Raw genomic sequence first — 15,533 nt, 5'->3', positions numbered from 1 at the left:
GGTCACGCCACCGGCTGTTCTCGCCGACTTCTTCGACATAGCCAAGTTGGGAGTGAGAGAGCGAGGCCTGGTTGAGCGCGCGGGTCGTAGCTTGCAGCTGCTAAAGCTGCAGCGGCGGCCGGAGATCCTCCCGCGCTGGAGCCGAAGACGGTGGAGGCGGTCAGGCCTCGTTTCGAATCCTGCTTGGCGGGATCGTCGGCTCCTGGGCCACAGGAGCGGTGGGCCTGCTTCGGTCGGGCCGTCATGGGCTTGCAGAAGTGGTCAAGGCGGCTTTGTCGATCTGGCGACCGAGGGCATGCGATCATACGATCGTGCACCCCTCATCCCAGCGTTGCTCACGCCGCCTCTGTGACTACGAACCCTTCGACAATCATTCCGCCAAGCCGCCACGTCATCACCCCACCGCCCCGCCCCATCGACACTGCGCCGTCGTCTGCATCATCGCGGAGCCAGCCGCTATCACGCTCTTTCGCCCAAGTTGTCGCCGGGATCCCTCCCGTGTCCGCGATGATCGGGCCGCAGTGGCCGCCGGTGCCGCCGGGCACGGCGGTGCAAGCGCCAGGGTCATCAGTGATGGGGCCGTCGCGGCCAGTTGCTGCGTCGGGAGCCAGCAATGCCCCATACCTAGGACCACCGGGGTTTCACGGGTGGCCGGTGGGCTCGCTCATGCCGCCAGCAGCCCCGCCGATGCAGCCCCAACCAGGGTTCCGCTCGCCGACGCGGATGCCGGTCCCTCAGGTCCAGTACGTGCATATGCAACCTCAGTATCAGCACTACTAGGGTCAAGCTTTCCATTACCCTCAGCCTAGTCAGCAGCCCTTGGGACAGTCTATGCAGCAGCCGGTGCAACAACAATCACCGCCGACACAGCCGGGGTAGCTGAAGAAGAGGAGGAAGAAGAAAAACGTTGGGCCTGGGGGAGCAGCGCCACCACTTGTCTTGCGTCAGCTTGCGCCGGCTATGGTGCAACCGGCGCCGGTTCTGCTGGAGATGCCGGCTGTGGTGCATCATGTTGACCCTACGCCATTACCTTCCCAGACACCCCATGGTGTTCCCGTTCTGGCTGCACCCGTTGCGAAACCAAATAAGGTAGGGCGCTGCCGGAAGCGCGCCGTAAATACACATGCAACAAAGGACTGTAAGGCTGTTCATTATTGTCTGGTGTGTGATTCTGGGGCGCACCCGACCATTCGGTGTCCAATTCTGAAGTTTCCGAGACCTACGAGCTTTTTTGTCGGTTGTGGTAATGACGCCACGCTTGATCTTCAGCTCCCAGACTCAGTTTTTAAGCCTCAGTTGATTGCATCTGCAACACCTACAACCTTGGTGTAGGTGTCAGGGGAGGGAGTGGTTTCAGCCGTAGATATCCAGAGCCTTATGGCCGTATGTGTCCCGGGAATCCTACTTGGAAGTGGGCGGCGGTGCCTGATGTCTACGGGTGCTTCTATTCTTGTAGACAGTGTTGGGCCTCCAAGAGCAGAGGTTTGTAGAACAGCAGCAAGTTTCCCTTAAGTGGATCACCCAAGGTTTATCGAACTCAGGGAGGAAGATGTCAAAGATATCCCTCTCATGCAACCCTGCAACCACAAAGCAAGAAGTCTCTTGTGTCCCCAACACACCTAATACACTTGTCAGATGTATATGTGCACTAGTTCGGCGAAGAGATAGTGAAATACAGGTGGTATGAATGTATATGAGCAGTAGTAACGGCACCAGAAAATAGCTTGATGCTATAACTGGCGTGTGGTTGATGGTGGTAATATGGCAGGCAGTACAGATGCAGTAAAACAGTAAACAAGCAGCGATGATTGCAGTATTTAGGAACAAGGCCTAGGGATTATAATTTCACTAGTGGACACTCTCAACATTGATCACAGGACAGAATAAATAAATGCTATACTTGATACGTCTCCGACGTATCGATAATTTCCTATGTTCCATGCCACATTATTGATGATATCTACATGTTTTATGCATACTTTATGCATTTTCCGGCACTAACCTATTAACGAGATGCCGAAGAGCCAGTTGCTGTTTTCTGCTGTTTTTGGTTTCAGAAATCCTAGTAAGGAAATATTCTCGGAATTGGACGAAATCAACGCCCAGGGGCCTATTTTGCCACGAAGCTTCCAGAAGAACGAAGGAGAGACGAAGTGGGGCCACGGGGCGCCGCCACACTAGGGCGGCGCGGCCTAGGGGGGGCCCGCGCAGCCCTAGCGTGTGGGGCCCCCGTGACGCCTCCTGACCTGCCCTTCCGCCTACATATAGTCTTCGTCGCGAAACCCCCAGTACCGAGAGCCACGATACGGAAAACCTTCCAGAGACGCCGCTGCCGCCAATCCCATCTCGGGGGATTCAGGAGATCGCCTCCGGCACCCTGCCGGAGAGGGGAATCATCTCCCGGAGGACTCTTCACCGCCATGGTCGCCTCCGGAGTGATGAGTGAGTAGTTCACCCCTGGACTATGGGTCCATAGCAGTAGCTAGATGGTCGTCTTCTCCTAATTGTACTTCATTGTCGGATCTTGTGAGCTGCCTAACATGATCAAGATCATCTATCTGTAATGCTATATGTTGTGTTTGTTGGGATCCGATGGATAGAGAATACTATGTTATGTTGATTATCAATCTATTACCTATGTGTTGTTTATGATCTTGCATGCTCTCCGTTATTAGTAGAGGCTCTGGCCAAGTTTTTACTCTTAACTCCAAGAGGGAGTATTTATGCTCGATAGTGGGTTCATGCCTCCATTAAATCTGGGACAATGATAGAAAGTTCTAAGGTTGTGGATGTGCTGTTGCCACTAGGGATAAAACATTGATGCTATGTCCGAGGATGTAGTTATTGATTACATTATGCACCATACTTAATGCAATTGTCTGTTGTTTTCAACTTAATACTGGAAGGGGTTCGGATGATAACCTGAAGGTGGACTTTTTAGGCATAGATGCATGCTGGATAGCGGTCTATGTACTTTGTCGTAATGCCCAATTAAATCTCACTATACTCATCGTATCATGTATGTGCATTGTCATGCCCTCTGTATTTGTCAATTGCCCAACTGTAATTTTTTCACCCAACATGCTATTTATCTTATGGGAGAAACACCTCTAGTGAACTGTGGACCCCGGTCCATTCTTTTACATCGATACAATATACTGCAATACTTGTTCTACTGTTCTCTGCAAACAATCATCATCCACACTATACATCTAATCCTTTGTTACAGCAAGCCGTTGAGATTGACAACCTCACTGTTTCGTTGGGGCAAAGTACTTTGGTTGTGTTGTGCAGGTTCCACGTTGGCGCCGGAATCCCTGGTGTTGCGCCGCACTACATCTCGCCGCCATCAACCTTCAACGTGCTTCTTGGCTCCTACTGGTTCGATAAACCTTGGTTTCTTACTGAGGGAAAACTTGCCGCTGTACGCATCACACCTTCCTCTTGGGGTTCCCAACGGACGCATGTTGTACGCGTATCAAGCAGATTTTCTGGCGCTGTTGCCGGGGAGATCAAGACACGCTGCAAGGGGAGTCTCCACATCCCAATCTCTTTACTTTGTTTTTGTCTTGCATTATTTTATTTACTACTTTGTTTGCTACATTATATCAAAATACAAAAAAATTAGTTGCTAGCTTTACTTTATTTACTGTCTTGTTTGCAATCTCCATATTAAAAACACAACAAAATTAGTTACTTGCATTTTACTTAGTTTCTTGCATTTTACTTCTGTTACCATGTCTAGTTCTGCACCTGTTACTTCCTCACCTGAGGAATTAGTCTTCACTTTTAAACAAGGGGATGAGGAGAGTTTTAAAGATGCTTGGTCCAGAATTTTTGATTCTTATCGTAAAGCTGAACCTCAAATGACTCTAAGTTTGCTTCTTAGTAACTTTTATTTTGGTCTTATGATTCGCTATAGATATGCCTTGGATGCTTTAGTGGGAGGAGATTTCCTTCATTGCAACGGGGATCAAGTTTTTAATGCCATAAATAAATTGGTTGCATCACATGATTCAGCTAATAACTTTGATTCAGCCCTTATTAGCATTTATAATAGATTAAACACTCTTGAGACAAGTGCATCTCGCTTGAACGAAAATTATAGATATGTTCGTAACCGTCTTGATCAAGTTTTAGTGAACTCTGAACCTTCATTATGGGATCCTACTGTTAAAATTGTTATTGGTGATCAAACTCTTCATGCTAATTGTGATATTATGTCTGAATTTTGCCTTATGCCTAAGAGTATTCATGAATCTTTGGCACTTTGGGGATTCGTTGAAGGGGGGGAAGGAATAACTCTTATTGATAACTCTGTTATAATTCCTAAGGGAATAGCTGCGGGAGTGCATACAACCATTCTTGGAAGAACAATATCCGTTGATTATCTTGTTATTGAATGTGTATGAACAGGACAAATCACACTCGGAAGATCCCTGCTGAAACTATTGGGAGCAGTCATAGATATGGGAGAAGGCACCCTAAAATTCACCTCTACACCGGGGGGTAGACATGTATTCCCTAAATCAAAGAGTAAGACAAAGAACAAGAAAGGTAAGTGTAAAGCCCAAGGTAATGTTGGTGCACCATCTCTTGATAATACTTGATACACACTTTCTGCGCCTAGCTGAAAGGCGTTAAAGAAAAGCGCTTATGGGAGACAACCCATGTTTTTACTACTGCATCTTTATTTTATTTTTGAGTCTTGGAAGTTGTTACTACTGTAGCAACCTCTCCTTATCTTAGTTTTGTGCATTGTTGTGCCAAGTAAAGTCGTTGATAGTAAGGTTCATACTAGATTTGGATTACTGCGCAGAAACAGATTTCTTTGCTGTCACGAATCTGGGCCTAATTCTCTGGAGGTAACTCAGAAAATTATGCCAATTTACTTGAGTGATCCTCAGATATGTACGCAACTTTCATTCAATTTGAGCATTTTCATTTTAGCAAGTCTGGTGCCTCTTAGAAATTCGTCTTTATGAACTGTTCTGTTTTGACAGATTCTGCCTTTTATTTCGCATTGCCTGTTTTGCTATGCTTGATGGATTTTTCGATTCCATTGACTTTCAGTAGCTTTGTGCAATGTCCAGAAGTGTTAAGAATGATTGTGTCACCTCTGAACATGTGAATTTTAATTGTGCACTAACCCTCTAATGAGTTGTTTTGAGTTTGGTGTGGAGGAAGTTTTCAAGGATCAAGAGAGGGAGATGATACGATATGATCAAGGAGAGTGAAAGCTCTAAGCTTGTGGATGCCCCGGTGGTTCACCCCTGCATATTTCAAGAAGACTCAAGCGTCTAAGCTTGGGGATGCCCAAGGCATCCCCTTCTTCATCGACAACATTATCAGGTTCCTCTAGTGAAACTACATTTTTATTCCATCACATCTTATGTACTTTGCTTGGAGCGTCGGTTTGTTTTTATTTTTGTTTTGTTTGAATAAAATGGATCCTAGCATTCATTGTGTGGGAGAGAGACACGCTCCGCTGTTGCATATGGACAAATATGTCCTTAGGCTTTACTCATAATGTTCATGGCGAAGGTTGAATCTTCTTCGTTAAATTGTTATATGGTTGGAAATGGGAAATGCTACATGTAGTAATTGCTAAAATGTCTTGGATAATTTGATACTTGGAAATTGTTGTGCTCATGTTTAAGCTCTTGCATCATGTACTTTGCACCCATTAATGAAGAAATACATAGAGCTTGCTAAAATTTGGTTTGCATAATTGGTCTCTCTAAGGTCTAGATAATTTCTAGTAAAGTGTTTGAACAACAAGGAAGACGGTGTAGAGTCTTATAATGTTTACAATATGTCTTTTATGTGAGTTTTGCTGCACCGCTTCATACTTGTGTTTGTTTCAAATAGCCTTGCTAGCCTAAACCTTGTATCGAGAGGGAATACTTCTCATGCATCCAAAATCCTTGAGCCAACCACTATGCCATTTGTGTCCACCATACCTACCTACTACATGGTATTTCTCCGCCATTCCAAAGTAAATTGCTTGAGTGCTACCTTTAAATTTCTATCCTTCACCTTTGCAATATATAGCTCATGGGACAAATAGCCTAAAAACTATTGTGGTATTGAATATGTACTTATGCACTTTATCTCTTATTAAGTTGCTTGTTGTGCGATAACCATGTTCCTGGGGACGCCATCAACTACTCTTTGTTGAATATCATGTGAGTTGCTATGCATGTTCGTCTTGTCTGAAGTAAGGGAGATTTACCGCTAGAATGGTTAGAGCATGCATAATGTTAGAGAAGAACATTGGGCCGCTAACTAAAGCCATGATCCATGGTGGAAGTTTCGGTTTTGGACAAATATCCTCAATCTCATATGAGAAAATTAATAATTGTTGAATGCTTATGCATAAAAGAGGAGTCCATTATCTGTTGTCTATGTTGATGTCTAAGTTGAGAATAATCAATAGCGAGAAATCCAATGCGAGCTTTCTCCTTAGACCTTTGTACAGGCGGCATAGAGGTACCCCTTTGTGACACTTGGTTAAAACATATGCATTGCGATGATAATCCAGGTAATCCGAGCTAATTAGGACAAGGTGCGGGCACTATTAGTATACTATGCATGAGGCTTGCAACTTGTAGGAAATAATTTACATAACACATATGCTTTATTACTACCGTTGACAAAATTGTTTCTTGTTTTCAAAACCAAAGCTCTAGCACAAATATAGCAATCGATGCTTCCCTCTGCGAAGGGCCTTTCTTTTACTTTTATTATTGAGTCAGTTCACCTATTTCTCTCCACCTCAAGAAGCAAACACTTGTGTGAACTGTGCATTGATTCCTACATACTTGCATATTGCACTTGTTATATTACTTTACATTGACAACTATCCATGAGATATACATGTTACAAGTTGAAAGCAACCGCTGAAACTTAATCTTCCTTTGTGTTGCTTCAATACCTCTACTTTGAATTTATTGCTTTATGAGTTAACTCTTATGCAAGACTTATTGATGCTTGTCTTGAAGTACTATTCATGAAAAGTCTTTGCTATATGATTCATTTGTTTACTCATGTCATTTACATTGTTTTGATCGCTGCATTCATTACATATGCTTACAATAGTATGATCAAGGTTATGATGGCATGTCACTCCAAAAATTATCTTTGTTATCATTTACCTGCTCGGGACGAGCAGAAACTAAGCTTGGGATGCTGATACGTCTCCGACGTATCGATAATTTCTTATGTTCCATGCCACACTATTGATGATATCTACATGTTTTATGCATACTTTATGTCATATTTATGCATTTTCCGGCACTAACCTATTAACGAGATGCCGAAGAGCCAGTTGCTGTTTTCTGCTGTTTTTGGTTTCAGAAATCCTAGTAAGGAAATATTCTCGGAATTGGACGAAATCAACGCCCAGGGGCCTATTTTGCCACGAAGCTTCCAGAAGACCGAAGGAGAGACGAAGTGGGGCCACGGGGCGCCGCCACACTAGGGCGGCGCGGCCCAGGGGGGCCCGCGCGGCCCTAGCGTGTGGGGCCCCCGTGATGCCTCCTGACCTGCCCTTCCGCCTACATATAGTCTTCGTCGCGAAACCCCCAGTATCGAGAGCCACGATACGGAAAACCTTCCAGAGACGCTGCCGCCGCCAATCCCATCTTGGGGGATTCAGGAGATCGCCTCCGGCACCCTGCCGGAGAGGGGAATCATCTCCCGGAGGACTCTTCACCGCCATGGTCGCCTCCGGAGTGATGAGTGAGTAGTTCACCCCTGGACTATGGGTCCATAGCAGTAGCTAGATGGTCGTCTTCTCCTAATTGTGCTTCATTGTCGGATCTTGTGAGCTGCCTAACATGATCAAGATCATCTATCTGTAATGCTATATGTTGTGTTTGTTGGGATCCGATGGATAGAGAATACTATGTTATGTTGATTATCAATCTATTACCTATGTGTTGTTTATGATCTTGCATGCTCTCCGTTATTAGTAGAGGCTCTGGCCAAGTTTTTACTCTTAACTCCAAGAGGGAGTATTTATGCTCGATAGTGGGTTCATGCCTCCATTAAATCTGGGACAGTGACAGAAAGTTCTAAGGTTGTGGATGTGCTGTTGCCACTAGGGATAAAACATTGATGCTATGTCCGAGGATGTAGTTATTGATTACATTACGCACCATACTTAATGCAATTGTCTGTTGTATTCAACTTAATACTGGAAGGGGTTCGGATGATAACCTGAAGGTGGACTTTTTAGGCATAGATGCATGCTGGATAGCGGTCTATGTACTTTGTCGTAATGCCCAATTAAATCTCACTATACTCATCATATCATGTATGTGCATTGTCATGCCCTCTCTATTTGTCAATTGCCCAACTATAATTTGTTCACCCAACATGCTATTTATCTTATGGAAGAGACACCTCTAGTGAACTGTGGACCCCGGTCCATTCTTTTACATCGATACAATCTACTGCAATACTTGCTCTACTGTTCTCTGCAAACAATCATCATCCACACTATACATCTAATCCTTTGTTACAGCAAGCCGGTGAGATTGACAACCTCACTGTTTCGTTGGGGCAAAGTACTTTGGTTGTGTTGTGCAGGTTCCACGTTGGCGCCGGAATCCCTGGTGTTGCGCCGCACTACATCTCGCCGCCATAAACCTTCAACGTGCTTCTTGGCTCCTACTGGTTCGATAAACCTTGGTTTCTTACTGAGGGAAAACTTGCCGCTGTACGCATCACACCTTCCTCTTGGGGTTCCCAACGGACGCGTGCTGTACGCGTATCAATACTCTACACTCTCTTGTTGGATGATGAACACCACTAATTGTGTAGGATTACACGATCCCTCAATGGCGGAGTTAACAAGCTCCACAATATTCGATATTCATGTTTAAATAACCTTAGAGTGCATGATAGATCATTGCAATTACACCAAGTACTAACATAGCATGCACACTGTCACCATCACACTATGAAGGAGGCATAGATCACATCAATACTATCATAGCAATAATTAACTTCATAATCTACAAGAGATTACAATCATAACCTACACCAAGTACTACACGATGCACACACTGTCACCTTTACACCGTGCAGGAGGAATAGAGTACTTTAATAACATCACTAGAGTAGCACATAGATTAATAGTGATACAAAACTCATATGAATCTCAATCATGTAAGGCAGCTCATGAGATCATTGTATTGAAGTACATAGGAGAGAGATTAACCACATAGCTACCGGTACAGCCCTTAGCCTCGATGGAGAACTACTCCCTCCTCATGGGAGACAGCAGCGGTGATGAAGATGGCGGTGGAGATGGCAGCGGTGTCGATGGAGAAGCCTTCCGGGGGCACTTCCCCGTCCCGGCGGCATGCCGGAACAGAGACTCCTGTCCCCCAGATCTTGGCTTCGCGATGGCGGCGGCTCTGGATGGTTTCTCGTACCGTGGCTTTTCCGTCTCGATGTTTTAGGTCAGGGACCTTTATATAGGCGAAGAGGCGGAGTCGAAGGCTGACGAGGCGGTGTCACAATAGGGGGCGCGCCCCCCCTCTGGCCGCGCCAGGGTGGCGTGTGAGGCCCACAGGGCCCTCCTCTGGTGGCTCTCGGGTGTTCTGGAAGCTTCGTGGGATTCTAAGATGCTGGGCGTTGATTTCGTCCAATTCCGAGAATATTTCCTTACTAGGATTTCTGAAACCGACAGCAGAAAACAGGAACTGGCACTTCGGCATCTCGTCAATATGTTAGTTCCGGAAAACGCATAAAAATGATATAAAGTGTGAACAAAACATGTAGGTATTGTCATAAAACAAGCATGGAACATCAGAAATTATAGATACGTTGGAGACGTATCAGTGCCTCATGGGGTTAATGCTTTTCTTGTTGGTATACCTACAGCTGAAGATCTGTCGAGGATTGATAGTATGCAAATGAGTGTGCCCAAGATTAGTGCACAGGCTCTTGTTTCCTCTTGGGTGCATCAGGATATTACTCCGGCGTTTGTTATGGAGCCAGTTTTGGTGCATGTCGACGGTGTATCTGACCCTGTTTGACACTTCTTAGGTCTCTGGGTTGTGGGTTCTATTATTGGTACCACTCTTGATGTTGATTTAGTTTCCCTTCGGAGCCAGGGATTATTTGTATTCTAGTGGCTATGCGTGATCCTTCAGCGTTGGAGAAAGATAATGGATGCTTGCAACTGATTGCACTACTACAGCTTAATGCTTACAAGTTTCGCTTTCGTCATGAGGCAGTTGGGTTTAAGCCGGACCCTCGGTTTCGTCCTTATTTCTGGAAGGATGGAGGTGATGATGACGGCTCTCACGGTTTTGAGGAGGAGAGTTTTGATGACGCTACAGCGGACGTTGCGCTGGATGCGGCGAACATGGAGGTGGATGGACATCCTCCGACACATGCTCATGGTGCTTCAGCGGTGCCTGTTGTGCAGGTGGCTCTGACTCCATTCAACCACTCACCGATGACGGACAGAGGGCGCCAGATTGTGGCTCGTGCCAGGGTGGAGTCTCCTCACCTAGTCGCTTCGCCGCCTTTGTTCTCTCGGCCTTCATCTCCGTCTAGAGTTCGGACGTTCATGCAGGGACGCACTCGACCGGCTTCATCTACTGTTCTTACGCCTTCTTCGCCACGCACTCCGCAGGGGGTGCCGGTTCCATCTTCTACTTCGACGCAGACGGAATCGGCGTGTGGACGGGACGCGCCGTAGCCGATGGCGCAGCCTCTCCCCGTGTCTCCGACACGGCACGAGGTGTCGCCGGTTGTGTCGCTACCGACCACGCAGCTGCAACAGGTTGCTTTGACGGTCACGCAGCAGCCGGCCACGGCGGCAACACTGCAGCAGGCGGCTTTGATGGCCACGCAACAGCCGGGCACGGCTCCGAGCCCGGGGCCCCCGCAGGGGCAGCAGCCGACTTTGGCCACGCCGCCGCACGCCACGACGGCCACGCCGCAGCACGCCGCGACGGCCACGCCACAGCACGCGGCATCGACGGCCCTTCAGCCGCCAGCCACGGCGGGGCGGCAGGAGCCGCTCATGCCCGACACTCAGTCGCCACGGGCTGGCGTGGCCTTCAAGGGGGGCTGCACATGCCGGAGGCTCTGTCTTCACGGGCGGACGGGCCGCTTGGGACACCGGTGCCGCCTCCACGGGCGGAGGAGGATTCCACGTCCACGCCGTCTTCGCCTCTGGAGGGGGGCTCGCCACGGTCTGTTTTGGTACAGGGGATTGATGTCTACGGGTGCTTCTATTCTTGTAGACAGTGTTGGGCCTCCAAGAGCAGAGGTTTGTAGAACAGCAGCAAGTTTCCCTTAAGTGGATCACCCAAGGTTTATCGAACTCAGGGAGGAAGAGGTCAAAGATATCCCTCTCATGCAACCCTGCAACCACAAAGCAAGAAGTCTCTTGTGTACCCAACACACCTAATACACTTGTCAGATGTATAGGTGCACTAGTTCGGCGAAGAGATAGTGAAATACAGGTGGTATGAATATATATGAGCAGTAGTAACGGCACCAGAAAATAGCTTGATGCTACAACTGGCGTGTGGTTGATGGTGGTAATATTGCAGACAGTACAGATGCAGTAGAACAGTAAACAAGCAGCGATTTCAGTATTTGGGAACAAGGCCTAGGGATTATACTTTCACTAGTGGACACTCTCAACATTGATCACATAACAGAATAAATAGATATATGCTATACTCTACACTCTCTTGTTGGATGATGAACACCACTAATTGTGTAGGATTACACGAACCCTCAATGTCGGAGTTAACAAGCTCCACAATATTCGATATTCATGTTTAAATAACCTTAGAGTGCACGATAGATCAACACAACTAAACCAAGTACTAACATAGCATGCACACTGTCACCTTCACACTATGAAAGGAGGAATAGATCACATCAATACTATCATAGAAATAGTTAACTTCATAATCTACAAGAGATTACAATCATAACCTACGCCAAGTACTACACGATGCACACACTGTCACCATTACACCGTGCAGGAGGAATAGAGTACTTTAATAACATCACTAGAGTAGCACATAGATGAATAGTGATACAAAACACATTGCAATCATAAAGGGATATAAATAAGCACTTCACTATGCTATCCATAACAGTGAATAAGTATTCTGTGAAATATAGCCTAAGAGACCCACACGGTGCACACACTGTCACCTTTACACACGTGGGACAAGGAGTCTCCGGAGATCACATAAGTAAAATCCACTTGACTAGCATAATGACATCTAGATTACAAGCATCATCATATGAATCTCAATCATGTAAGGCAGCTCATGAGATTATTGTATTGAAGTACATAGGGAGAGAGATGAACCACATAGCTACCGGTACAGCCCTTAGCCTCGATGGAGAACTACTCCCTTCTCATGGGAGACAGCAGCGTTGATGAAGATGGCGGTGGAGATGGCAGCGGTGTCGATGGAGAAGCCTTCCGGGGGCACTTTCCCGTCCCGGCGGCGTGCCGGAACAGAGACTCCTGTCCCCCAGATCTTGGCTTCGCGATGGCGGTGGCTCTGGATGGTTTCTCGTACCGTGGTTTTTCCGTATCGAAGATTTAGGTCAGGTACCTTTAAATAGGAGAAGAGGCGGAGTCGGAAGGTCGACGAGGCGGCGACACACTAGGGGGGCGCGGCCCACCCCCTGACCGCGCCGGCCTACTGTCTGGTGGGCCTGTGGCCCCCCCTCTGGAGGCTCTCGGGTGTTCTGGAAGCTTCATGCAATTCTAAGATGCTGGGCGTTGATTTCGTCCAATTCCGAGAATATTTCCTTACTAGGATTTCTAAAACCAAAAACAGCAGAAAACAGGAACTGGCACTTCGGCATCTCGTCAATAGGTTAGTTCTGGAAAACGCATAAAATCATCATAAAGTGTGAACAAAACATGTAGGTATTGTCAATAAACAAGCATGGAACATCAGAAATTATAGATACGTTGGAGACGTATCAGCATCCCCAAGCTTAGTTCCTACTCGTCCCGAGTAGGTAAACGATAACTGATGACCCACAAGTATAGGGGGTGTATCGTAGTATCTTCGATAAGTAAGAATGTCGATCCCAACGAGGAGCAGAAGGTGTTGACAAGCAGTTTCGATGAAGGATTCACTGTAAATGCTCACAGACAAGTATTCAGGGGGTTTTGATGTAGCAGATGAATAAAGTACGAGTAAGTAAAGTGCGAGAGTAACAATTGCAGCGAGTGGCCCAATCCTTTTTAGCACAAAGGACAAGCCGGTTTGTTTACTTATAATGACCAAACGTTCTCGAGGACACACGGGATTTTAGTCTAGTGCTTTCGCTACATACGGCTAATTAATCTTCATTGTTTTGATAAGTGTTGTGTGGGTGAACCTATGCTAATGTACCGCCCTTCCTAGGACTAATACATACTTGTGATTATACCCCTTGCAAGCATCCGCAACTACAAGAAAGTAATTAAGATAAATCTAACCACAGCCTTAAACTCTGAGATCCTGCTATCCCTCCTGCATCGATATACCAATGGGGGTTTAGGTTTCTGTCACTCCGGCAACCCCGCAATTGGCAAACGAGTACAAGATGCATTCCCCTGGGCCCATAAAGGTGAAGTGTCGTGTAGTCGACGTTCACACGACACCACTAGAAGAATAACACCACAACTTAAATATCATAACATTGAATATTACTCAACCATACTTCACTACTAACATTTAGACTTCACCCATGTCCTCAAGAACTAAATGAACTACTCACGAGACATCATATGGAACATGATCAGAGGTGATATGATGGTGAATAACAATCTGAACATAAACCTTGGTTCAACGGTTTCACTCAATAGCATCAATAACAAGTAGAAATCAACACCGGGAGAGTTTCCCCTATCAAAAAATCAAGATCAAACCCAAATTGTTACAGCGGTGACGATGTGCAGCGGTGGAGACGGCGGTGATGATGATGGAGATGATGATGATGGTGATGGAGATGATGTCCAACTCGATGGCGATGACGATGGCGTCGATTTCCCCCTCCGGGAGGGAATTTCCCCGGCGGATCTCAGCCTGCCGGAGAGCTCTTTTCTCTCTGGTGTTCTCCGCCCCGCAGAGGCGGCTGTGACTCTTCGCGACCTCTCCCCCAGAGCTTAGGTCTTCGGGATGAAGAAATACGCGAAGAAAAGGAGGCGAGAGGGGGCTGTGGGCCCCCTCCTCACAGGGCGGCGCGGCCAGGCCTTGGGCCGCGCCGGCCTATGAGGTGGGCCCACCTCGGGTCCCCTCGGCTCCCCCTTCTGGCTCCCTTCGTCTTCTGGAAAAATAGGATTTTTCATATAATTTCCGTCAACTGCTGATCTTCTGAAATATTGCATTCTGACGACGCTTTTTCCAGCAGAATTCTGACTCCGGTGCGCGATCCTCCAATAATCATGAAACATGCAAAATAGATGAAATAACATAAGTATTATCTCCAAATATGAAATATATCAATGAATAACAGCAAATTATGATATAAAATAGTGATGCAAATTGGATGTATCAACTCCCCCCAAGCTTAGACTTCACTTGTCCCCAAGCGAAACTGAACTCGGTAAACAGGACCACATGTTTATGGAGTGAAGAGTCGATAAATAAAATACGGACAAGAAGCATCATATTCATTCACACAAGATATTCTAGTAAACAACTTCCTCATATAACTCAACTTGAGACAAGTATAAGGTAATCACAAATAAAGGTGCATAAGAAATCATAGTTGGTGATGGCAAACTTCGTTCTTGGTCAGAGAACAATTAACATGTTATACTTATCTTATTGAGCAGCGCTCTCATGTTAAAGTTTATATGGCACAACTTGCATACTCAATCATAATAGTTTCCTCAATATCATTGATAACTTTCAAAGCTATATTCATTCAGATAAAACTTGTACTAAACAGGGAAGAGTAAAGACATGATGAAGCAAATCACAATATAATGGTTTGATCACAACAACTCAAATGCTTGCTTGAGAAGGAGGGAAATAGGTTTACTGACTCAACATAAAGTAAAAGACAGGCCCTTCGCAGAGGGAAGCAGGGATTAAATCATGTGCTAGAGCTTTTTCAGTTTTGAAATCATATAAAGAGAATAAAAGTAACATTTTGAGAGGTGTTTGTTGTTGTCAACGACTGGTAGCGGGTACTCTAACCCCCTTGCCAGACAAACCTTCAAAGAGCGGCTCCCATTTTATTTTTATTTTTGTGTGGCACTCCTTCCAACCTTTCTTTCACAAACCATGGCTAACCGAATCCTCGGGTGCCTGCCAACAATCTCATACCATGAAGGAGTGCCTTTTTATTTTAGTTTTATTATGATGACACTCCTCCCCTCCTTGCTTTCTCAAGCCATGGCTAACCGAATCCTTCGGGTGCCGTCCAACAATCTCATACCATGGAGGAGTGTCTATTTAGGTTAATTAATTTGGGACTGGGAATCCCATTGCCAGCTCTTTTTGCAAAATTATTGGATAAGCGGA

The 15,533-nt window shown here is 46.1% G+C and overlaps 1 protein-coding gene across 1 annotated transcript in view; it reads right to left on the bottom strand.

Annotated features, from left to right (window-relative positions):
* Positions 1-335: 335 nt before the first annotated feature.
* The window catches only part of LOC127303894 (uncharacterized), a 54,897-nt gene continuing 39,699 nt past the window's right edge, over positions 336-15,533 (bottom strand). Inside the window, exon 6 of the mRNA XM_071821009.1 lies at positions 336-595. Within this exon, the coding sequence (XP_071677110.1) occupies positions 336-595 (260 nt within the window). The remainder of the gene's footprint in view (positions 596-15,533) is intronic.

This window comes from Lolium perenne, chromosome 5 (assembly GCF_019359855.2).
Source record: "Lolium perenne isolate Kyuss_39 chromosome 5, Kyuss_2.0, whole genome shotgun sequence".
Classification (NCBI taxonomy): domain Eukaryota; kingdom Viridiplantae; phylum Streptophyta; class Magnoliopsida; order Poales; family Poaceae; genus Lolium; species Lolium perenne.
Note: the sequence above shows the minus strand (reverse complement) of the source record. Positions and strands in the feature narration are given on the sequence as shown.